At 44.9% G+C, this 26,853-nt stretch overlaps 1 protein-coding gene across 4 annotated transcripts in view; it reads left to right on the forward strand.

Moving 5' to 3' along the window:
• Positions 1-26,853, forward strand: part of LOC111874136 (glutamate-gated chloride channel) — a 96,203-nt gene that overhangs the window by 35,575 nt on the left and 33,775 nt on the right. The window contains exons 2-4 of one of the 4 annotated variants that reach the window (XM_023869384.2): positions 2,908-3,042; positions 12,232-12,344; positions 23,398-23,465. In XM_023869384.2, the coding sequence (XP_023725152.1) occupies positions 2,942-3,042; positions 12,232-12,344; positions 23,398-23,465 (282 nt within the window). In that variant the 5' untranslated portion in view covers positions 2,908-2,941. Of the gene's footprint in view, positions 1-2,907; positions 3,043-12,231; positions 12,345-23,397; positions 23,466-26,516; positions 26,585-26,853 lie in introns of those variants that run through there. The other 3 variants (XM_023869376.2, XM_023869367.2, XM_023869393.1) reach the window with 3 other exon arrangements.

Genomic DNA, 26,853 nt, shown 5'->3' on the forward strand with positions numbered 1-26,853 from the left:
TTCTCTTTACCGTTCAGCACGCAACAGTCGCTTTCTACACGTCGTTTCGTTATGGGGTTGCAGGATTGATGATAAATTTGTTGACGTAAGCACTGTCATTATTATGATCAACGCTGAAGGTTCACAGCTGTTCCTGTGAACGCAAAGATGTTCTGTTGTTGTCCTGGTCTTCCTAAGCTCCCTCGTTCCTTCAGTGTGTGACGAAATTCCAAATGACTTTTACAATTTTGTTACTCTTGTCCATCTAAATTTCTTTGGGTGCGTCACCTGCGAACAGTGACGTACATTGTTACGTCACCATCATAAAGGCACTAGATTCAGTTTTCAAAATAAAATGGGAGCCGAAATCACCATACCGGTGACTTTTCTTCCCGCTCAATTTGTGATGTACCGCTGAAAGCGATGTGCTTGGAAAGTACTTTCTTTAGTGATCTGATCCAGTGATCGAGCAGGCGAGGTGCCCTCGAGAGATGTACTCCGGCCACCTCTCATTTCTTTTGGTTTAAAATCCAAATTCCTTCAACTTACAATTACTTCATGGCGTCATGAACTGGTTGATCTGGATCAGGATAGGGACAAGTGGAGGGCTCTTGTGACCACGGTACTGAACCTTCTGGTTGCATAAAACGCTGGAAAGTTCTTGAGTGGCTGCACAAATGACAGCTTCTCAAGAAGGACTCAGCTCTATGGAGTTAGCTACTTACCTAGAATTAACTCAAGTGACGTGTCTATGGCTCTATAGCCCTTTCTTCGGCTTAGGCCGCTTTTGCATCTTCTTGATCTTCTGAATAGTCAGTAGGACTCTTGAACGGGGGATGAGCCCGTCGCAAGACCCCTACATGCACACACAAGACAGAACAAACACAGTATAAACGCAAGCAGACACCCATGCTTCAAGAGGGATTCGAACGCACGAACCCAGTGTTGGAGAGGACGGAGATAGGTCATGCTTCAGACCGCGCGGCCAGTGAGATGGGCCAAATGACACGCGCCTCGGCCTGTTTCAGATGACCATATTTTGCCTCTTCTGACCTGAACGCCGTTTTCAGGCTTGTGTAAATGGGATACGGTGTGTGTGTGAAAGGAAGGAAAAGACTGATTGAATTCTTCGGAAACTCAATTCGAATTTTCTGAATATTGAATCAATCGCACCGTAAACTGAAATCATTCAAAGTTTAGAGCTTACAATTTTGAAACAACTCGTTTCAATCAAAATGACAGAAATTCAATTAACTTGTTAAATATTGCAAAAAGTTTCTCAGGTTATGTTGTCTCATGTGGAGGCCACATCTACCCGTCTCTTGGTCACGCACTATTGGCTCCTAAACCGTCGGAAGATTTTTTTAACGTTCACTGAAGGCGTTACCACTTGAGCCAATGCGTGGATATGCGCCATCAGTTTTGTGACACACAGGAATAACATAGCAGGATAACATTAATTTAGGTCTTCACGGGGGTGACTATGAACAGTGTCGTCTTCTGGGATGTGGGGACGTGCAGATCTTGCGTAAACCGACATATCTACACGTCACCACATCCAAGAAGACGGCAGTCTTCAGGATAACATTAAGATCGCATTTACGAATAATCGATATGAGGCCGCGGGTTCGATTACCGATGAGCTCATTGGATTTTTCAATTGACCTTATCTTTCCAGCCGCACTATGGCCCTGGGATCGACTCAGTCTCTAACAGAAATGAGTACCAGGGTTCTTTTGCGGGGTAAAGGGCGGCGGGAGCGTAAAGCTGAAAACCTTAGCGCCATCTGTGAGCCGATAGTAGAGAAAATGTGGGAGCCTCGACGTCTCACAACCGTATAGGGCTCCACGGCTTGTTACAGGAACAGCTTTACGTTACCTTTACCTTTTATATGTATTGGGCTGAGAGTTACTGAAAGCTAGTTTATTCGTTAAGCCTAAAAGTGCCACGGGCATGAAATTTCGACGCTTACAAAACTGCTGCATCTGAGAGCATGTGGCCCCTGTGGGCACTCTCTTTGAGCTGCATGTTCCAAAATATTTCAATTTCTTGTGGAGTTCTGTATTTGTTAATTGAAACAATCAGTACAGTGTTACGTGCCTTGCGTTTTACGCTTTAGCCGATGAATTCTTTTGTATTACTGTAAACCCTCGCTAATCCGGATCGAAACGTGAAAAATTAAAAAAAGAATCTGTTCACAGTTGAGTACATACTTTAAAGGACACGTGGGATTTAGGAGCGAGAGGACTTTCAGACTGTGTTGAGGGCACCTGGAGAGACTGAAACCGCGCAAGGAAATATCCAAGATTAGCTTCAGATGGATAAAGGATACCTGGATTTCAGCTTCTGACAGCAAGAGGACTTTCAGACTGTGCTGAAAGCAGCTGGAGAGACTGAAACCGCGCAAGGAAATATCCAAGATTGGCTTCAGCTGGATAAAGGATATCCTGGATTTCAGCTTCTGACAGCAAGAAATTGCTGCAGTGATATCTTTTCCTTATTTCCATCATCACTACCTATATTATTAAATTTCCAATTTATTTGTTTTCTAAGTTTTCTTTGTCTTTTAGGGCTATCTTTTGCTTCATTAATCAGGATTATAGCTTAATCCGGATGATCTTTTCCCCCCAATTATTGTCGTTGCCAATTGTTGCGGAGCCATTACTCAGAAACGGCCGTTTTATAGTCGCTTATTTTGTCGTTGCCTAGCAGCGCGTCTACATGCCACGGTATTATCTACCCATGAACCAGCAGCACCTGTTACAATGTAAACTTTGCGCTTTAAGCGCAAAATCCCGCTGCTGACACATCAAAATCTGCTTGTTTGAGAACACTACACGTATGGCAAGACACAAGATGCACTTCACGGTGATTTAAGACAGTGAATAGTTTGTACGATTTCATTATCATAGTTTCCTTCTCTTGCAGTGTGACCTTGACCGGGCCTAGGGGTCGCTCCATCATGACCACTGTGGCCACGCCATCGTTATGGCCACCCCATAGCCAAACCACCGCCACCCTTCTGCTGCTGATGATATTCAGCAGTTTGGTTCAGATAAGCTGGTGAGTACACCACCGCATCAGTAATACGAGTACTATCGCAGGAGAAGCGAGATTTCCGGCGTCAGGCTGTATCCCAGCGCGTTCAGCCATGTTCCACTGGATTTAGTATTAAGTTTCCGTAGAAGTTTCACCGGGACTTACACCAATATTGAAACAGTGTTGAGCCATAGAATTCTGGTCGCAGTCCTCATGTTTGAGATTTGTCTTACCGGGCAAGCGAAAGAGAAGCGCAATTTGCGAGCTGTTGCCTGCATGTCGCGACTGTAGAGACCGGAACTGGCGGCCCCGCTGAACCACAAAGAGCACGCCATTATTAATGACTGGCTGGTATTTTTAATTTGTGACCAACTCGCGCTTTCAGAAGCCATCGCGTTACCCGGAACCTCAAAATACAGCGCACAGCGTGGGTTAAGTCTTCTGTCCCGGGCACTTCACGTGCTCTCTGCAGGGGCGAAGTCGTTCCTGGTAGAGCAAAGCTGAACTCGCCTCTGTGCGTGACTAGTCAAGCACCAAGTCATTAAGACGGGTGTGGAAGTGGAGGTATCGCTCCACTATTCTTTACCTCAACACTATTTGGAAGTGAGAGGTCAGATTCACACTCCGGCCGCTTTACTCCCATATTCCCCCTGGATAGGAGCCTGGGTGGACACCACAGTCTGTGTGGACGCTGTGGAGTAAAGTTGTTTACCTCTGCCAGGAATCGAACCCCGATTCCTCGACCGTCCAGCCTGTAGCCTGCTACAAGACTGAACTGTCCTGGTTCCCTTGGCATTCTGTACACATAAAACCGAGCAAGTTAGCTCAGCCGTAACACTGCTGAGATTTGGCCGCGCCATAGCTCAAGCGGTTAGTCGCTGGCTTCCCACCGTGGCGGCCCGGTTTCGATCACGGGTCTGGTCAAGTGGGATTTGTGGTGGGGGTAGGTTTTCTCCGTGTACTTCGGTTTCCCCTGCCAATCTTCATTCCACCATTGCTCCACAATCACCCTCACCTATCATCTGGGACTGGTACAATAGGCCAGAATTAGCCGTAGTACAAGGGACTTAGTCCCACCCCACTAGCAATAAAAAAACACTGCTGAGAAGTGCCTTAAGAATCCCGGCTATCGTGACTGGGGTTTCCGTGGTTTTATCGGTATCTCCAGACAAATTCTGGGACAGTATTTGAAATGAGGCTCTATCGACGTCCTTCCGAATCCTTTCCTATTCACTGTTGATGAACTATCGTGCCATTTGACTCCGTGGTCAGTGTCGCTGAAAGCATCGTCAAATGAGCAACAATTAAACAGAAGAAAGTATTGTCATGCGATTGAATGACTGTCGACGGGGTTTGGATTGGTAAGTGGGTTTATTGGGCATTTACAGCACATTGCGCTATTGCTAATTCCCACACCTACAGTTCAGTCTGCGGCATCTACACCGGCTGTCGCCTGGTGACGGCTTCCAAGGCCGTAGCTTCCTCAGCTTCCTGTATGTGATGTTCGGTTCAATCTGCAAGACCTTTGATTCATTACAGCATATTTTGTGGCCTTAGTGTGCATATTAGACTAATTTTGGTTTTTGAATGTTCGAAATGAGACACTTCCAACAAAATTGGTTGGGTTTATCAGTTTTTCAACAATATTAAGCTGTAATAAAATCAATTTTACGTGAAGCAAAAACTCCACCTGCCGGTCACGGTAGCCGAGCGGTCTAAGGCATGTACTGTCTTCGCTCGCTCGGAAGCCGGGATCGTGGGTTCGAATCCCGCTCAGGGCATGGATGTTTGTGTGCGTTTTTCTGTGTTTGTCTAAAGGTAGAGGCCTTGCGACGAACTGATCACTTGCCTAAGGAGTCCTACCGATTGTGTAAGATCTAGAAAAACCGAAGTGAACGGAGTTCATGGAGGTAGGCCTAGGCCCACTGGGGCTGTAGTGGCAAGGAAAAAAAAACTCCACCTATTTGTATAGGCCTGTACCGTAAACCGTTAATAAGATGTTATAAACAGACCTTCCGTAAGGTTAATAAACCGCAAAGCACGCCGTTGAGAATTTTCCATACTAACTTACATTAACAAACACGCAATATCCGGTTCTCTTGGTCTGAGACTTTCGAACGCGATGAAAATGTAATCACTGGGTCCGACCCACGCCATCTGAAGTAAAGCTAACCTTCTGCGCACGCGCTTACGTCATGAAGGTGTGTAGAGGAAGTGTAGGGGAAGTTTGATCCGGTATAAGACATGAACTGTAACATGGTAATTATGCTTCCACCGGAAATCGAACTGCTGCCCGCTAGTTCGCAAACAAACTTCTGTTACACAACAAACAGAAGTCCCACAAGACTGCCAGTTGCTACCACGAGTATTCGTGAATGCAACGTCAGAGCGAAGGGCTTCAGGTTATCCGAGCCGTAGATATGAACACATGAAGCTGTTCGGTCCGGTGTACGTTTAGGGGCGTTTCGGAAGAATGTACTGCCTCCTTCTTCACAGTCGACAAATAACCCGAGAAATCAGTCAGTTAATGAAGTTGTAGTCACTCATCCGTGGTCGGGGAATTCCCTTAACATATGAAACACACTGTGCTTTACCGTTTTCACAGAAGTCCGTCATAGGCACCCCTCCTTAATTAAATTAATTCACTTTATAGCAAGTTATTTATGAAAAAAAAAATCGTTTTAATATTATCCTCACACATATATATATATACAGGGTGTCCCAGGAGGAATGTGCCAAACTTCGGGAGGGTGTTCCTTATGTTAAAGTATGCCGATATAACCCAAAACACCTATGTCCAAAGTTGAACGGTTACGGAGATAATGGCCCGAGAAAAGTGTGGTCTTCTTGCAGGTCCACGCACTATACGTATCTGTCAGCTGAGACCCTTATCTGTTTGTCCTTGAGTGCCGTGAGTCACTAGCCGTCAGCTCATGCGCTACCCTACAGATTACGTTGCAGCGGGGTCGTGAATGGGTGGTAAATTAGTTGTGTGATGAGTTGCTGAAATGCCTCTTGTGTTTTCACACATGGAATATTGTGATATGCATTTTGTGTATGGATTTTGCGGTGGCAATGCACGTGCTGCTGTTGAAGAGTACCAAAGGCGTTTTCCCGATCGAAGGATTCCATCTCGAAGTGTATTTACGCGAATTCACCAGACATTGCGTGAGACTGGTTCTCTTCCGAGTGTTTCTGTGCAGTCGGAAAGGGAGGATGTACAAATGAGAAACACACGAGAGAACATTCTTCGCATGATTGATAGAAGTCCGCGTCTCTCCACTCGTAGAATGGCCTCTCGCATCGGCGTATCACGTATGCAGGTGTGGCGAACTTTACATGACGAAGACCTGTATCCTTACCATGATCAAAGGGTACAACATCTGGAACCAGGCGACCATGCTCAGCGTATGGATTTCTGCCACTGGATAAAAGCTCATCCCGAACTGTTAAGCGTCATTTTATTCAGTGATGAGGCGTCGTTTACCCGGGACGGTGTAAATAATTTACGAAATATTCATACGTGGTCCCATAATAATCCACATGAGATAATGGAAACGAAATTCCAAAAGAGATTTTCTGTGAATGTATGGTGTGGTGTGCTTGGGAACAGGTTGATCGGACCTTTTGTGTTTCACAACAATTTAACTGGAAACACGTATGGAGCCTTCCTAAGGAATGAGTTACCATGTTTGTTGGAAGACATCCCGTTAACGATAAGGAGGAAAATGTACTTCCAACATGATGGGGCTCCTCCACATTATACTCAGCACGTGAGACACTACTTAGATGAATCCTTCCCTAACCGCTGGATAGGTCGTGGTGGTCCCATTGCATGGCCACCGAGGTCGCCAGATCTTACGCCTCTAGATTATTACCTCTGGGGCCACATGAAGACCTTAGTCTACGAAACTAAGGTCGATTCCCGAGAAGCACTGCGGAATCGTATTTTTGCAGCGGCAGAGCACATACGTCACCATTCAGGCAACATTGCTTCTGCTACCCAATCCCTCATGATGCGTGCCGAAAACTGCATTGCAGCTGGCGGAGGACACTTTGAACAATTACTATAAAGCAGGTACTGTATTTTAATACTTATGTAGTTGGCTTATAGCAGAATATGCAGTCAGTCATGTTACACCAGCGCTTGCCATTCATGTGTCATGTGTAGTGATGAGGCGTCTTTTACCCTGGACGGTGTAAATAATTTACGAAATGTGCATACGTGGTCCCATAATAATCCACATGAGATAATGGAAACGAAATTCCAAAAGAGATTATCCGTGAATGTAGGTATAATAAGAGTTATGTGGTCGGCTCATAGCGCAGCCATATTACGTCATCGCACGCCAGTCATGTGTTATGTATACTGCTTGGAAACCTAAGGACAATTATGACATGGCGAGCGAGTATTTTGTACTTCAATTTTATGGCTTTCCGTCACTCACAAGTTGGTTTGATGTTACGTACATTATTAACATTACAGAATCCACATATTCCTGCCAGTTTTAATATCTATTTTGTAATCAACAAGTGTGTAACCCCGGTCAAAGTTTGACACTTCTCTGGCCATTATCTCCGTAACCGTTCAACTTTGGACATAGGTGTTTTGGGTTATATCGGCATACTTTAACATAAGGAACACCCTCCCGAAGTTTGGCACATTCCTCCTGGGACACCCTGTATATATATATATATGCTTATGTTTTGAAATCGATCCCATTCTACCAAGTCTTGGAACCAAAATTTTATGTGAAGTTAATATTTCATGTTGTTCTCATGCTTTCTACGTAATTCGCCCAGCTCATCCTTCTTACCATTACCAGCCTAAAATTCACATAAGTAACGTTTTAAAATTCGGTTCCTACCATACAGAAAACATACTGCGTTCCCATTACAGAGATCGAGTCTTATAGGAAACAATCGCTGTTTATTCTGAGAGTAATACGAAATATTTCAGTGCATTCTGCGGGGGAAAGTACTTTCTTAATGCTGAAATACGTGGTACACATATTAACCAGTTGCTTCAAAATGGCCACGACCCTCAAAAATACAACGTTAAGGACTTAAAATTGTATATATTTTCACTTATAAAAATATATCTTATGCATATGAATTTGCAGCTTTCGATAGAAGGTGGAGCAGAGACTGGACAGCCCTGACATGTTACACTGTGGTAACCATGCCAACCGGTGAGTGGTTGATGTCTTCGCGTGACGCACGCGGCGCTGTGATCAAGACAATGATTGTGTTTTGTTTATTTATTGCAGTCTTCCAAACAGCACAGTGACACTGATCTCTCGATTCGCGAGCGATTTCCCCTTCTCCTTAGACTTCTCTGCACCACAGGGAGGCGCTCGGAGCGGTGTCCGTGCGTCGCTGCTGCCATCCCGCGCCTTATCGCAGTACTTCCGAACATGCCGCAACAATAGGTTCCAACAGAAAACAAAAACAAACTCCGTGATTTTAGTCCGCAAGAGAACTATACCGACCGAGCGACCGCCGCTTGTCGGCGAAATTTAGTGCCAACTTTTGCGGATAGAGGGTGTCGCGTGGACAGAGCAACGAATCCCCACGGCCGTTAATTTAGGTTTTCTAGACCGGAGCCGCTCTTTCCTTGAAATAGCTCCTCAATTATCATCACGAGGCTGAGTGGACCCCGTTACAGACCCACTACTTCTCAGAAAAAATCTGGTAGCGCCGGAAATCGAACCCGGACCTCTGGATCTATAGCCAGGAACGCTGACCACTAGAACACGAATAGTCAAAAAGTAACGAGAACCGGCCTAGTTCAGTCAGCATGTTGTCCAGACCGGCTGTTTGTCTCGCCCTGTATCTCATCCAAGGGGTACCGGGCCTCTTTCCAAGGGGGTAAAGAGGTCGGAACGTGAATTACGAGGATCTGTACCTTAATTCCCCATACGTCTTCGTGGTTTTGTGCACAGGCAATTAAAGTACAGGGATAAATTCCTTTTGAAATTCAAATTAAAATCATCTGGGTTGTGACGCCGTGAAGTTTAGTATATCGGTTACAAGGTTTCGTAGGAAACTGCTGTCTCCATCTTCAGGCTGTGTTCAGGATTCCTGCGAAACTTTGCTATTTATCTACCACATCACACGGCGTCTCATCCCGGTAGACGTTAACAACACTCATGTAAAAGTCAGGAGAGCTCTGAACGAGCTTTCTCTTCGCGAAATCTCCAGTTCGAACCTCAGCTAGGACATTACCTGCTAAGGACACCGAGGGTGTTCCTAATTTTCCTATATCTGTACAGCCAAGTTCACGAACGTTAATTAAAATGAGCCACGACTACTTCCTTTCGTCTACAAATTAGCTGTTTTTAATTAAATATTACCAATAGACCCGGTCTAGAAAACCGAAATGAACGGCCGTGGGGATTGGTTGCGCTGACCACGTGACACACTCTATCCTCTAAAGTTGGCACTAAATTTCGCCGACAAGCGGCGGTGTTCGGTCTGTATAGTTCGCTTCCGGACTACAGGTCACGGAGTTTTTTTATGTTTATTACCAATAGACAGCACAGTAGTAATTGTCTACCCTGAAGTTGGAGGCAGTAGTTCCCTCCGAAACATTGATCACTATCTACTAGACCATACGGCGTCGAATTCTACAAGACAGTAATATTCGTCGAGAACTCTGTACCTCACAGCATCCTGGTCCATCGCTACCCTCCAGGGGAGACGCCCTTCAGACGTGCAACTTACAGCCAAGCATTTGTGCCATAGGCCCTACTTGTCGCCACGAATGTGTAACATGTCTCTCAAGTGCTGCAGGCCAAATGCACCGCCGTCCGGTGATTTATGAAGGCTTTGGTGACATGTAATAAATTAAATTTTGGTTCTACGAGGATACCAACATGACAACTCCATATTTCTGTTAGTTCCATTTTGCTTTGTCTCCGAGGATTTATTTTCGGTAACCTTAATCTTTGTCCTTCGTTCCGAGCGAAGGACCAAGTTTCACACCCATATGAAAAAAATTTAAATTTTCGTTCAACTCCAGGTTATAACTGAACTGACTACGAAAGGTAGGGGTTTTATATGGGTTCGAACGTCTCTAAAAGTCAGACGTTTCAGGAGAAACATATCGTCCCAATCTGCAAGCTGCCTTCTACTGTTTATATCTTGCTTGACTTAATTTTCGACCCTGAAGATGGAGGCGATACGAGGCTTTGACCGAACTACATGACGTTACAACCCAGAAAATCGGTTCTTTAAAGGAAATTAGGAAACGCGGGATATGGGTCAGACAGGCTGTACACAAAACTGTCCACGGCGAGAGGGGTTTCTCTTTCCACAGGTGGTATACCGAGTTACCACCGACCTGTGAACCCTCTGTGGCGATAAAGAGCGTGGCGGACCCGCGATTATTCCTGCGGGGGGTTGCGGAACAAGCGACGGCGCCGGAAATCAGGAAATATTGATGCGACGCCGCGTCGGCTAGTTAAATATTTCATGAACTGAGGTGCTGGGATTGTCGGGCCGAGGTCCAGTGGGGAGTGGCATGACTGGTTCTGAACCCACGGTCAACTGCCCCACCCGCTGGAATGTGTAATCGAATTTCCCCTGCCCACATCATGACGCCGAGCAAGTTGGCTCAGTCGGTAACACTTTCGAGCGTGAGCTGTGTTACCGACTGTCTTCACCGAGGTTTATCGTAATGTTCTTCAGTTCCCCCAGGCAAATACCGCGACAATACATTAAATTAGGCCACGACCGCTTCTTTTCCAATTCGTTCTTCACTAATCATCCTACCTAATAACTAACTAACACCAATCAGCCTAGCCGTACTTGAGAAACAAATAGTTGCTCAGTTATTCAATAAATTTCCGTCATTTTATGGAACCCGAAGGTTCATTACCGTTTTCAAAGCAGCCCGCCATTACAGTGTACCCTGAACCACATAAATCCAGTCCACCCTCCCCGTCATATTTCTCTGAGATGCACTTTAATATTACCCTCGGTATCTACGTCTAGGTTCTCCTATTGGTCTCTTTCCTTCACGATTTCCTACCAAGATATAACATGCACCTCTGTTTCCTGTAGCTTGGGCGTTCTAATGACATCTGGCAAGGAGGACAAGTTATGAAGCCCCAGTCCCCAGGCACGGACACTCCCCTTAGGCCCCTGCTCTCTCATAACCTCAGTCCTACTGTAATCTGAGCTACTGACGGCGCCCTTAAGTAACCCATAAATAAATGGTCTTCGACTTACGACTGACATCCGTTCTGACTGACAGGTCGTATGTCGACCATATATTTATTAACAGTATTTTGTAACCTTTCTAATCTTTTTATCGTCTTTATAATTTATTTTTAAAAATTTATTATTAATTTATTTATCTTTTTTTTTGTGGTCGTAAGTGCGGCCGGTCGTAAGTCGACAACCAAGTGTAANCTATAGACATCTTTTCTTACACTTCTTCCGTACCTCATTTCCTTGTTTCCTTTAGTACCTTAATCTCCTTTCCTTGTTAACTTTGATCTGCATCATGCCAAACCTCTGAATTACGTTAAGCTCACTTCTTTATCCGTCGTATAGCGACGTTTCGAAAATATTTGTTGTGCATATTGTTTATTTTACTAGTAGCATACCACAGACGCAACCATAAACCATTTTGATGTGCGCACTCCAGTGACTACGCTGTGTAGTTCGAAGAGAGCCCGACGTTTCAGAAGAACCTATTTCTGCAATCCTGATGGCGAAGAGTAAGCCAAAGAAGAAATCAGCTTGATGTCTGCTTTTGCTTGTTTCATGTTTGACTTACTCTTCGATGTGGTAATTCTGAAACGTCTGGCTGTCTCCGAAATACAGGACATTACAACCCGTAAGGCCGTATCATAAAACCCATTGAAATTTAAACGGATTTCTTTAATAACAAGCTTCATCGTATAGAAATTTACCGACGTTTCGGAGGAACTTACCGCCTCAATATTTAATGTCGAAGCGTGCGCTAAGCAAGTAACCTATTAAACAGCATGCAGTTTGGTGTTTACTTGCTTGGCTTATTCTTCTACATTGAAGATGGGTGTAATATTTTCCTCCGAAACGTCGGTAGATCTCTACCATACTACATGTCGTATCAACTCAGACGGTAGTACTTTTTAAAGTTCTTTTTGTTTCTGTATCAGAGCAAGTACATGCCAATGTGAGGAGGGTTAAGCTGGCGATAACAGGTGCTGTGTGTTGCAGGTGTAACCAGGGGAAGGTGAACTTCAGGGAGAAGGAGAAACAGGTCCTGGATCAGATCCTGGGACCGGGTCGTTATGACGCCAGGATCCGCCCGTCAGGGATCAACGGAACAGGTGAGGGACATCCAGGTCCGGTGTGCACTGGAACAGGGACTCAAACCCACTGTACCTCCAAAGATTCGAAACTTTGCCACACCTTTCCTCAGCCCTGAAATACCGATATACCGGATGTCGCAAAGGTTCTTACGCATTAGCGAATGGAAAGCTGTATGATACAGGGTGTTCCCTGAATAATTGACGAGTATTCAGCTGTTTAACTGCTAGTGCTTTTGATCTGTCATCGGATACGAAATGTCTTTACTGTCAATAGTTAATAATGTTCCGTTATTTTCAAACAGTTCAATACAGTTTGCAATTTCATAAACTGTTGTACTCATTTTCATAATAATGTTAAAAATTGTAGCAATTATACAATTTAAAAAATAACTTAAAATATGTGAAATTTGAGTATGAACTTCTTTACATCGTGTTTCTCTCGTTTGCGTGGGTTAGGCCTACTGCATATAATGAAATGTGAAATGCATAGAGGGTGATTCTAAATTACTGTCGAGGATTCTGTGGCTTGTAATTTTCAAACCAGAAACAACAAAATAAAACTGTTTATATGCAATGAAAGGCGCACATGTTGAAGTTGTTTGACATTATGCTGTATTGATTCTATAAGTAATAAAACGGTTTTAGTTACACTTTCATATTACATAAGCAGTTTTTTTTCTGATTTGAAAATTATAAGCCACGGAAACCCTGACAATAATTTAGAATCACCCTGTATTTTATTCAGTTTATAGAAGACAGCTAGTCACACCGATATAAATTATATGCACAGTTTCTTACATTTTTGCGAGTTAAGAGTGTTTTAATGAAATGCGTGGAACCTTCGTCTTTCCATTTGTTGGGTCTCTGGCGACAGTCTCTGTGATGTTCGATAAATGCAATTGTCTTTCCCAATGTGCTAAAACACGTGTTGTCACACTGTGTATTGTTCGGTACGTAAACTTTCACCTTAGGAATTTACTGGGGATTTAGTGACACTCTGTATAATATCCGAAGTCTCGATTTATTCTGCATGCTGATAAAGCCGAGAGGAGCTTGCAGGGAACATTTTACCCGATTTTGAAATGCAAAACCTGACTCCCCCTTTAAGAAACGGGGCAGCAAAATATTTTTATTGAGTTTCTGCCAGAAATTTTCGAAATATCTGATCAGACATGACATTGGAATGGTCGTTGAAACATTTATCCCAATTCGTCACTTCAATTATGTGGCGGACATTAAAAAAACAATCAATGTGACGGCCGAGACTTCCCGTTTTGAACTCATGAACTGGGCTAGCGAAGTGCCCAGCGACTGTTTCTCTAGAGGCGGGCGGGACAGAACTGGCAATGGGCCTATCACAATATAGTAATCTCATTAGAGCCTAATGATCTTGTGAGTGTTTGCGATTAGTTAATTAGATAACAGCCCCTGCAAGCTCGTCATGCTGCTAAGTTTGTAAATACTGAAAGATATAATGCACTCAGCACATTTACCGCACCCCGCAACACATCAGGGGGCTTGTCAGAGAGATCACGTGCTCCCTGAGACATAGTGCTATCTACAGTCCAGCCGGCATTTGATGGTTCCTCGTAACAAAGCTCAGCGCCCTCAGCATTCACGTATTAGCCATACTTATTGGCGTCTGCGCGTTTGTACGACAACGCCTCCGGCTGTTAGAGCTGGTGACCGCACTAATTTCCGACTCAGAATTCCACCTCTCGATATGTCACATGCAGACAGGGCCAGGGATCATGAGATCCCGGCGAGACTGTAGTATGTATATGTTGCTTAGAGCGTTACATATGTTCTGCACAAAGCAGATCATGTAGCTCTGACAATGCCTGTTGCGGCAGTTCACGTAACACTGTGCCCACCTATGACTACTGATTATAAGAGCGTGGACTTCCGGTCTAACTTGCACTGGAGGAGCCATGGCTTTGGGTAGCCACATTTCTTCTCCGTTCTGGGTGCAACCTCATGACGCTGTGTACCAAGCCACGCTCTCTTAACGAACTTAACGTTGAGTAGGAAACAAATCATTGCTTGTAGCGTTTGCCTTTCTTTGTTATCAAAGTGAAAGGATAGATTTAACCGTCTGTATCCATAGGCAACGACACTTGACAAATTATCGCACATGTTAGTGATCCATCTGCATAGTTTAACGGCTGCCAGAGGCCTGTCAGTTGCTTTGCAGTTTTGCCGTGAAACGACAGCGAAATGTCACCACATGACTAAGTAGTAGTTTTCCTGTTGGACACCAGATGGAAGCTGTAATTTGTCTCTAGTATATTTCATGGTAAATATGACATTATTTTTGTAAATTTAAAATGAATTTTATACATTTAGATATTCTGCGCGTACTAATCACAGTATTTCTTTGTGAGAATAATACGACCGTTCATCATTTAGTACATAAAAGCAATTACCCCTATAAGCGTCAAGCGCCTTGGCCTCTCCGATCCCAATTTATATGAACTGGTTTCACTTGCTGCAGCAAGAGTGCATCGCATTGACTTTTATTTGGTTGGTGCCGGATTCGAATCTCGACTCAATTCTTCAAAGCAAATTGTAGGATAACGAAGAATGCCATCTTCTGGGATGTGGCGCCGTGTAGATATTGTGTAAACCGACGTTTCGGAGGAATATATCTCCTCCATCTTCAGGGTAAAAAATTCGCAAACGAGGAACCAGCGTGAGCAAGTAGCTGCAANCAGAAGACGGCGTTCTTCATAGTTACCGCCGTGGAAACCTCGAAATCTTATATGCTAGGACAATGTCTCGATTATGCCACAACAGTTTCCTTCCAGATCCCGTGCAGTTCATCCAGTGCTGCATGCGGAAACTATGAGGTGCGGGGCACACAGATGGGCCCCACGTGTTTATACTAGCCGTGTCTGTCACTTAAACGGGATCGCGGATTCACTGAACTGTTTCACATGGCAGTTGATTAATCTTGTCAGGAGCAATAAGCGACACAACTGGCCCAAAGCTGTGCATTTCATTGGCATCGTGAACCATATTCAAACCTTGCCAGGGGCATTTAGTTTGTTTGCATGTTAACTCAACGGACAACCACCTTTACCCACCCCCGATGGATAACATAGAAGCGATGCATTAAATTTGACGATGAAAGCGAAATTTCAAAACATTCTCAGCTCGCTATGGTTCAGAAGTGTTTGGGAAATTATGTGGAAACCGCGTGATAAATGGCAATATAAAGTTCCGTGGTTACTATATGTACCACCGACTGTATCACTAAACATCACAACATTTTGTTCACGGAGTGTTTGAAACGATTCTCATAGTAAACGGCGATCATTTCGCTAAGTACAGTTAACCGGCTGGGCGTTGTAACGGTGATGTAATTTTTCCTGTGAGGTACGGACTGAATTCTTATATATACTGCATTCTGCCCACAGAGCGTATCTGTGTGTTCCGGTATGGTTCTCACAATAAACAGTGACTGTCTCCTGAAACAGCATTAACCGGTTGTATCTGTGTGTTCCGTATGGTTCTCACAATAAACAGCGACTGTTTCCCTAAACAGCATTAACCGGTTGGGCTTTGTAGCGGAGACGTAACGTGTTTCCTGTGAGGTACGAACTGAATTCTTATATATATTTACAAAGCCTAACCCTTTACCTTCCTCCCTTCCTACAGCTCTACCATCTCTCATACGTACCTCTACCAGAAGGTCAAGCGGGCACTGCCTGGGAACCTTCAAAGTAGGAAAGGCTTTCTGCCTTCCCTTCCCCTTACTACTCCATCACTTTCTCTCCTGTCACTCTCTCTCTTTCTGGCTTCAAAGAGTTAAGAAAGTGGGCGTGTTTGGAGAGCAGTGGGTTGTAACGCTAGCGAGTTAGCTACTGTGCGTTTGTTTGGACTGCAGAACGAAATTACTCACAGCCGGTGGAGACACACGGGTGAGCACTTTCTTGGGAAGGGAAATGCTTAGAGCAGTTGCATAATGAGAAGTTTAGAGGTCTGTAAGTTGTTGTGAACCTGCCCACATCAAGATTGCTGAAAAGAGAGGTGCTCGCTCAAGTGGGCAAATCAATACACACAATACTACATATATTGTCACCTGAAGGGGTAATTCTCGACGGGGTTCGGATTGGATATTGGATTTACTGGCCATCTACCCACACGATTCGGAACTACAAACAATTAGAGCCATTGCTAATCTCCACAAATCACCACAGCATCCGCTAAGTCTTTTCCAGCCTGTTGTGTCTTCACCAGTTGTTTCCTGGCAACGGCTTCTAACAGTGGAGATTCTTCACCTTCACGCGCTCAAGTTCTCTATAAAAGACTGCTTCCTTCCATCTGCCTCTTTTTCTCACAGACTCTCATACAGAAATGAATCCGTTGCCCTGTTGCCTTCCTTATAACCCCTTTGCACGGACCGAGTAGAAGACACCGTTTACAACAGTACCTCTATTGTTGCATGCGTATCCGTTGCAGCGGGAACATGTTTACCGAGCCACTTTCTAGAAACGAATGTTGTTTCAGAGCCGTTCCTCAGCAACGGCTTTTTCTCTGGCTCCTCAGTTCTAGCCCTGAGAAATGTGCCACGGTATATATACGCATATAACTGTTACTGAAATAACTCGAGAAGAGATCCGTTAGAGCAAGGAAGTTGCTCTTAAAACTGACCTAGCGGAAACTGAACTGAACTATTGAGATTACTGTTTCTAATGTGGCACCGAGTAGTCTGCTAAATGGATACTAATTTATCGGAAGGATCTGCCACTTCCACGTCCATATCCTGAAGATGGAGCGAGTAGATTCCCCCAAACCATGATTACCTCTCTGCCAGACTACACTATATCACACACCAGATGGACGCATCCTTCGGGATCTTCTGCGGCGAAAGAACTTGCTACTTCTATCTTCCTACCCTGAAGATGGAAGGAACATACTTCCGAAACGTCAGAAGAAGTCCAGTAACGGGCCCTCGAGCTCTGCTGTGCCACGACTCAGGCGGTTAGTCGCCGGTTTCCCACCGCAGCGGCCCGGGTTCGATCCTAGGTCAGTTCATGTCGGATTCATAGTGAACAGATGGGCACTGGGGCAAGTTTTCTCCAAGTACTTCAGTTTCCCCTGCCAATTCTTAGTCCAGCGACTGTTCCACACTTATCTATCACCCGGGGCTGGTACAGCAGGACCGCCATTCGCCGACGTACCAAGTGGACTCAGTCTCACCCCACTCCACGAGTTACAATGAAGAAACTTCCAGTCACAGTAAACGCAAGAAATCTCTACCCCATCTGAGGGATGTTTTGTGCTTAGGGATTAGGTAATGGGGTGGCTGCTGCAGAGGGAGACGAATCACAGGGGTTATGCAGATTTGTCCCCCCCCTCGACTCCCTCAAATCGCGACTCTCACCCGCAGGAGCTGAAATAAATTGCATCGCAATTTTTACAATATGCCGGGCTCGCTGGCTCACAAATGTCGATACTTCATATCGATCGGAGCGAGGAAGTATGGAAATTGTGTCTCCAAACGCGAGAGGAACTCAAGTGATAAGGAATGCCTGTTCGGGCCGAAAAAAATGTAAACTTTTGTGAAGTTTCCGACGTTAACTTGAATGGCGCAGGTGCTGCATCTGTCAGTCCTGGCTTCAAGAACGTTCTAAGTTACCTTAGAATGAGGCCGCGCCATAGCTCAAGCGGTAAGTCACTGGTTTCCCACCGCGGCGGCCCGGGTTCGATCTCGAGTCTGGTCATGTGGGATTTGTGATGCACAAAGCGGCACTGGGGCAGGTGTTTTCCGAGTACTTCGGTTTCCCCTGCCAATTCTCATTCCACCGACTGCTCCACACTCCTCACCATCTAACATCCGGGGCTGGTACAATAGGCCAGTTAGTGGTCGACGTACCAAGTGGACTCAGTCTGACCCCACCCCAAGAAACTACAAAAAGCTAACGAAAACTAATGCTTTGGAAAGGACGTTGAAGGAGCGGATTGTGGCCAATTTTGATTGGAGAAAAATCATTAAGAGCCTGAGTCAGGGCAGTAGGTATGCGGACGGGATATGAAGTGGTGGCTCCCTAACACGATGCGGACCGCTATTACGCTGGAACAGAGAGGGAAGAACACGAAAAGCGAAGCCATTAGCAGCAGCGCTCCTCGGCGTTTCGCGTCTCTTGGGATTGATTTTCCTGAAGTTGACAGACCCCTTGATGCCCTCGACATTGGAGGGGATGAAGTATTTTACAACCGGACGGATGGGGTGGAGGGTGGAGATTACACTGTCGAAGAAGAAGGCAAAGAAATTGATGTTAGCGAAAGGAATTTCGTAATTACACAAGGTATTTCAAAAGTATATGACCTCTTTCAAAAGTCAACTTGTTTACATAAATGCCTCGCACCGGATCACAAGTTCCTGGGGTACAAATACTGTCCCATCCCCTTGTGAGCCCTACACAACTCATCTGTTGTGGATTTCCCAGCCACACGGGACCAGACACTTCGGGGGTAATACCAAATTTTGTTTGTAGGTTTGTAGTTCTCATTCTGAGGCGTCGTGACCCCGAGTATGTGGATGACAGTGAATAATGAATGGCAAAGAATGTGTAAGTGATTCATCATGGCTTCATTGAGACATTCATCCCGGAATTTGCCTGGAAAGCCTAGGGAACACGTGTAAAGATTTCAGCCATAGCCAAGATTCGAAACAAGTATCTCCAGAATGCAAGACGGAAATTTTAGCGCTGGAACCACCTTCCTTGAATTTAAGTCCCATAAATTTTATTGCGATAGATGTGTGTGTTCCACAAATCCCAACAGAAAACATATATAGGTATGAGGTCCGGTGATCAAGGTGGTCAACCAAATCGGCTCGATTTCTTCAGTTCACGTACCCGGGAAGTGCTAGTCCAGGGAGTCCCCACGACCTTCTGTGAGAGTCAGCTTTCGGCTACCGAAACAAGTTCAGCCACACGGAATTTAGACAATTGCATTTCGGTTATGCGGCGCGCACGTTTCTGTTTAGTTATATCACGTTATTATTTAACGTGCTGTCACTAGTGACCGCTGTTTATTGGTTAGTTCGTACTCATGATATCATTCGAGATATCAAGGGTTCGAATCTGAGCCCGGTGACCGGTATCCTCAGATATTTAATCGTTTTTCTGTGCCAGTCTGTGTGATTGCTTGCATATTAGCCATAGTCGCTTCCTTCCACGTCCCTTCCCGATCACTCATAAGCATTCAACTGTTTCAGGCTAATAAACCTATTCAGCTAAATAACTCAATAACAAACTCACCGCTACTGAGCTTCGTGTCATGACCTACAACCCGAAAACTCAATGATCAGTTATTAACAATGGGATAGATAGAAATGAGGCTGTAGGTCGAGGTTCTCATACGGAGACATATGCAAATAACCATTTTTGGGACGTGATACCGTCTAGTTTGGTAGAGAGGTACCAACTAACTCCACTCATATTTACACACAATATGCATGTAAGTATTTTGCTCGATTCTCACAGTAAACAGAGGTGATCTCCAAAAAACAACATTAACCGTTTCTTCTTTGCAATAGGATCGCAGTATATTTCTAGCGACGTAGGGACTGGGCTTCATTTATATAAATTTCAGACACAAAATCTCCGTAGCTTGAGTCCGAAAGCGAACTATACCAACCGAGCGACCGACGCTTGTCGGCGAAGTTAGTGCGAATTTTAGCGGATAGAGAGTGTCGCGTGGTCAGCGCAACGGATCCCCACGGCCGTTAATTTCGGTTTTCTAGACCAGAGCCGTTACGTTTCCATTCAAGTAGCTCCTCACTTATCCTCACGAGGCTGAGTGGACCCCGTTCCAGACCAACTACTTCTCAGAAAATCTGGTAGCGCCAGAAATCGAACCCGGAACTTCTGTATCTGTAGCCAGGAACTCTGACCAACAGACCACAGTGGCGGTTGTTTTAGATACATCTGAGGCATAAAAATAGAGTCAAATTTGAACATTTCTTTCATTTTGAGATGTGACGCTCTGCCATGTAGTCGGAAGTTGTCAACATTTCAGGATACCCGTGAAAAACAGAGTAGCATATTCCTCCGAAAAGCAAATAACCCTTTATCTGATCACACGACGGCACAATCCAGAGACAATAATAATATTTACCGCTGTGAAAACTTCATATCTCAGGGTACAATGAATTCTCGTTCGAAATATCGGTGACGGATTACATAATTAGCAGTCGCCCTTTGTTTTGCGTTCCGATTATTGTGGAACAGTCTGTGACGTTGTGTAAACGTAATCACGGGGCACAACCGAGAATCGATTTACAGGAGCAAGTGCCTCGGCGTCTGCCCAGAGAGTTCGAGGAACATACAAGGATATATACATACGTTTGAAGTTTTCACTCGGGTTGCTGAAATCGCGTCCAAATCGCGTATGAAGACCCAAAGGTCAGAGGTCAGTACAGATAACAATCTGATGACCTTTACCAGTCAAATTGACTGCAGACACCAAAATCCCATCATACATTTCGGCGAAGGACTCGCTCTAACGGAAGAACAGGTTTTCTGGATTTTTTTTTTTCTCGAATATTTCGGGTCCCGAAGAGCTCAAAACAGGAAGCTTAAACATCGTTTTACGGACGGACAATTATTGTCTTCGGGATGTGACTAACAATTCGGGAGGATTTGTCAACTCCGGGGTATTTTTTTTATTGCTAGTGGGGTACTGCGGCCATTTCTGGCCTATTGTACCAGCCCCAGATGATAGGTGAGGGTGATTGTGGAGTAATTGGTGGAATGAAGATTGGCAGGGGAAACCGAAGTACTCGGGGAAAACATGCCACTTTGTCCACCACAAATCCCACTTGAACAGACCCGGGATCGAACCCGGGCCGCCGCGGTGGGAAGCCAGCGACTTACCACTTGAGCTATGGCGCGGCCCATCTCCGGCGTAGAAGAGTGCTTTGTCTTCCACCGTGAAGACAAAGACAGTGTTTTCCTCTGAAACATCGGTAACAATCTACTATCCCAGAGCCATCCTAGTCACTGTGGGGGCTAACATAACGCGGCGAGTTGTGGATGGTGTACGAAAACTAAAAGCTAAACAGAATGATGGGTTCTTTATATGAATATTGCTCTCTAACTGTCTCAGAGCTTCGGGTGTTTGCTTGGATAGGCTGTCAGTATACTGACATCCTTGTTAGTCTGTTGTTTACAGTACTAGACTCTTAGTCCATGATTTATTTAAACCGTCTTGCAGTGCATACACTCATCTATCTCCTTCTCTCACTCGCACTACATGTTTCGGCATAATAATGCCATCTTCAGGTGCTTACTCATCCACGCCAAACTAGTTCATTGCATGCCTTGTCCTCACATTAAAATAACTAAAATATATATCTATCATATATATTGACAAATGTCGAACTAGACTCTTAGTCTATACCGACCGAGCGACAGCCGCTTGTCGGCGGAGTTGGTGCCAAATTTAGCGGATAGAGAATGTCACGTGATTAGCGCAACGGATCCCCACGGCCGTTAATCTCGGTTTCTAGACCGGAGCCGCTACTTTTCAATTCAGTTACGTCCTCAATTATCCTCACTAGGCTGAGTGGACCCCTGACTACTTCTCAGAAAATCTGGTAGCGCAGGGAATAGAATACGGGACCTGTGGATCTGCAGAAAATGTCCAACGTGTGTCATTGTAATAACATAAAATTGTGCCAAATTTCTAAACTCAGATCAGTAAATAACCCAGGAATTAATTAATGCTATATAACGTTTACATAAGTTCACTTAACCTTCATATAAATTGGGAAAGTAACATGAGGCCTATTCGCGAAATATTCTGCCCTCCAATTTGATACACGTAACTGCGTATAATAAAATTTAAATGCGGTAAATTTGTGGCTTGTGGATATATTCTAATGTAATGTCAGTCTGGTAGAGACAGGTTTGTGTGGGAACACTGACGCCTCTTGTTATCGTAATGCCTTTTATTTTTGATGCTCTAAATGTGTCTTTTTGCAGGGCCTTATCTCTATTTATAGCTCCCACTTCACGTTCAACCCTGTCAGCTAGCTCCCCCCACCTCTCTTCCTCAAACGATTTCATCTTCATTCTCTGGAGATCTGTTGTGTGCAACAGAATCCTATCTTGTCGTTTGTACAAACATACTTTATATGCAGAGCACTGTCTGCTCCGTAAGGCCATGCATTTCGGAGACTGCTCGACCATTTGGAGGAATATATTGCCTCCAATTTCACGGTCGAATAGCACGCAAAGTTCACCTTCACCTTCTGTTTGATTCACTGTCCTACCCTGAAGATGGAGGCAATATATTTCTCCTAAACGTCCGGCTGTCCCCTAACTACACGGCGCTGCAATCATGAAGACAGCTTTCTTCATAGTGCCCGCCGTGATAACCTCAAAATACAATAATTTTATATACAGCTACCTTGTTTATTTCCCCCTTTTCAACGCGATTGTTTTTAAACGTGACGCATGCGCAGCACGGTGCCCACATCCATTGGTCCGCCCGCAGTCCCATTTCATTCCCTTATTTCCCTCGTTTTCCCTTACGGCTTAATTTCCTCCCCTGATGATGGAGACGACAGGTTATCCCGAAACGTTGGTACCTTTCTATCGGACTACACGGCATCACATCCAAGAAGACAATAACCTTCATGTTCACCGCTGTGAGAAACTCCTATCACCTGACAGCAAGCCATCCCACAAGTCGATATTTCTTAAAATAATTTTTGTGATGCCGTGAAGTCTGGTAAAAGATTATACCAACATTTCGAAGGAACATACTGTCCCCAAGTATAAACCAAGGAGTACTCTTCAACGCTGAAGATGGAGGCAGAACTTTCCTCCGAAATATTTGTATACTTATATCGGATTGCACGGCATCGCGTACCATAGTCACCACTGTGAACACGTGACACCTGTCATTCCCATGAGCTCAGCTGACAGGATTGGCCAGTTCTGTTGCAGCCTCTGCACTGTTGTCAACATGTGATATCAACTGTTTCTCTGTCTACAATTGTTTGAGATGTTTTTGTGCTTGTTTTTTTCTTTTTTTAACGGTATGTTGCTAGATGGTGCAGCTAAAGTTCAAGTTAACCTCTTTGTGAGGAGCATTGCAACCATTAGCGACATCAAGATGGTAAGTTCGGTTCTTGTTCCTCATTGGCTGAGCAAGGTGATGTTCTAGTACCCGGAAACGGAAGTGTATCCACATTTGCAGTTCTGTGTTTCACACGTTCTCCCCAATCACACATTCAACTCGCCCTTCGACAAGAGTTTACACTTCATGTGTCAGGGTGGAGCTCTCAGTCTCGTGGAAGGGAGGAGGGCTCGGCTATTCGCATTGCCTTTTCGGCAACTTTTCTGACATGAATGTCCGCCGGATAGTCTAACAGCCAGGCGATTTGTAAAGAAATCAGGGAACTTTCATATTGTTATCAGACGCGCTTGAATTTTGTTATAACCAAAACTTAGAAATGTCTGCTTAAAACTGAAATTTGTGTTCATGCAAATGTGAAACACAGTTATCTACAGACGTAAGAGTCTGAATTGTTGTGTGAAATGTTAAATTAAAATGTATCTGTTTTGACTTGGAATTGACAGGTCAGAGAAATCAGACAATGTCCCTGTATCAGTGAGCCATATAAAGCTCCATCGGCGCATGTGCGTCCCCTTCCACGTGACTGCGTGCCTATGTGCTACACATTAGTGTCTCTCAGTGCCCCCCCCGCCCCCCATCACTCGCATGGTGACCATGTACACACGACATCAGAGATTGCCAAAATTCCTATACCTTTTTATTAGTTGTCTTGTGGACTTTATGTACTGCAATTTTGGTTTTCAAATTACCCTTGCTGTGCGGGCGGCCCGCAGTGCATGGGAGCATGAATAGTAGCGGCTCTTGCTTGCGAAAGGCGTACTGCGCGTCTTGAGTGGGGGGTGGCTTGGCTGGAGCAGAGTGTCCTTCGGGTTCATGGAGTCACTCACACCTTTGTGATGATGCCAAATACTGGAGTGAGGTTCGTTACTTTCTTGGGGGGGGGGGTAGATCCCTCTACGAAGAGACTGGAACAATAATTCCAGTAGGATGGCTTGATCACTTCAAAAATTAGATAAACTGATCGTGTCACACGTGGTATGGCCCGATCACCTCACAAATGGTAGTCTATGGAACAGTCATCTTTCGAGTACGCTGGTTCTACCGACGGTCCATGGGTTCCAGTGGTTGCTGCAACATCTTTGAGACGAACTGTCCCTGTAGAAGTGATCAGCACATGGGCGCTTTGTTCCCATGAAGCTTATGAAAACGCTAGGCGCACTCACGAGATCAGCAATGCATTCTACACTATTCCTAGACATATACAGGACCTAGTTCACGTAAGGGTTATTCAGGTTACACGTCAAAATGGCGCCATTTAATGTGATGACTAGAAATTTGAAACACGTCTTGCCAGGCCCACTTGATGCCAGTGGCGTGGAGTACTGTCTGTCCGTCCGTCCCTACGTGCGGGTAGCCAAGCAACGTCAGTTGTAAGATTCTGAGGTGGGTTTCATGACCAATTAATCAGTTTCTCTTCGATGAAAAACTTTTCCCAGTCTTCAGAACACAGTGTCCTTGGTATTGTCTTTAAATCTGTTGGATTTGAGATTTTCACGGCGTCATGGCCAGGAGAAGGGAGTCGGAATAGCTCAGTCGGTATAGCTACGGGCTGGAGGATGGAGGAGTCGGAGTTCGAGTCCCAGTGAGGCAAGGATCTTGACTTCTCCATGTCGTCCAGACCGGCTCTGGGGGGTCCACCAAACCTTCCATATAAAGGATACCGGGGCCTCTTTACTCGGGAGTAAAACGGCCGGGACTTGAAGCTGACCATTCACCTCCAACTAGTCACGAGGTTAAGAAAATGTGGATCTATATATCCACTCCCTTATACGCCTTCATGGCGAGATGCTTAATGAAAATCTCATTTACAGTATTTGTTTTACATGTAAAAAGTTTCACGTGTTGAGTTACGTGGCCAAAGAACGTACTTCTAATGTCTGAATGTGGCCACTGGATACTGTTGCTTACGCCGTTGTTCTGACGTTCAACTGAATTCACGCAACTTGGATTATTTGAGGGAAGTGTTTTGTAATCTTTGAGAGTTCTACTGCATTCATGGAAATGGCTTATAAGCCGTCCAAATTTTGAGGCCCAAAGTAAAAAAAATTGTGAAATATTTTCTGCAACTAAGACTTACAGTACGCTAAGTTCTCAGAGCTTCTGTCTTTGAATTTATGTGATTCTCCGGGTTATGGTTTGGACTGCGCATGACAAGCGAGGACACGTGTGGCAAGAAGTATTAAGTATAGGTACAGTGGTTGCAGCTGCATTGCGTGAAACACTACTGCAGCCCACATACACACACCCCACAGCCCTTATCTCGGTTAGTGGACTCGACCAAATCCACTGCGCAGTCTCTTAAGAGCGGCCAGGTCTAGAAACAGGGACTGTACACGTGTGTGAATTTTTTAGGCGCGAATCCTGTACCTGCAACAGGGGCCCTTACAGGAAGGATACTCTGGTCCATGTCACAAAGGGTTGGGGGGGGGGAGATTTTGGAGAACTGGGCCGGCACGAACGCACGTACACACACACACACACACATTACTTAAAGGTACTACATTATAAATTCTGCCTTTGGCTTTAATGGTTCTCCATAAATTTGTCCATTATATGAAGGGTCTTTCTTCCAGAAAATATCGACTCTGTAATACCGACTGAGACTGTTGCTGCCACACTCTCCCTCTCATAACTGAAATTATTGTTGAATTTGAGGTTTTCACGACAGTAACGATGAAGGGTACTTTCTGTTGGGATGTGACGCCGTATATTCTGGTAGAAGTTTACCTGTGTTTGGAAGGGACATACCGCCTACAAATTAATGGCCCGAAGAGGGGATCAGGGTAACGCCTTCTTCTCACTGGCTCCTTGTTTGGCCTAATCTCGAGCCCGAAAATTCGGTGAAGTTCTACCGGACTGCAAGGCGCCGCGTCTCAGAACGTAGAACTGTTCCACTCAGGTCACTGTTGCAGTTTGTTTCCATGGAAACTGCAAGTCGACATGTACTGTCCTGCTGAGACTACTCACTCCTATACAGAGATGTCACTTCTGGCACATGCAAAGCATTAACCACGTTTTCTTTCATGTCAGATGGACCGGCTGTTGTGCACGTCAACATGTTTTTGCGAAGTATCTCAAAAATTGATGACGTAAGAATGGTAAGTCATAATCAAATCAGCATTGTCGCACTTGTCTCATTGTTTCACTTAACGATAAAGATTTGTTTTATTTTGATCACGTACTCCACAACGTCCAGACCTACTCTGGGGCCCACTCACCCACCGGGGGTAAAGTGGCTGGGGCCGAGGTCTTCATGGCATGGTGCTTAACTAATTAAGCAGGACACAACTTTACCTTTACATTGAACTTCATTACTTTCACACATTTCGATTAAATTGCACAGCATGGCTGCAGCCCTTGCCGCAGG

The sequence above is a fragment of the Cryptotermes secundus genome, unplaced genomic scaffold (assembly GCF_002891405.2).
Source record: "Cryptotermes secundus unplaced genomic scaffold, Csec_1.0 scaffold47, whole genome shotgun sequence".
Taxonomy (NCBI): domain Eukaryota; kingdom Metazoa; phylum Arthropoda; class Insecta; order Blattodea; family Kalotermitidae; genus Cryptotermes; species Cryptotermes secundus.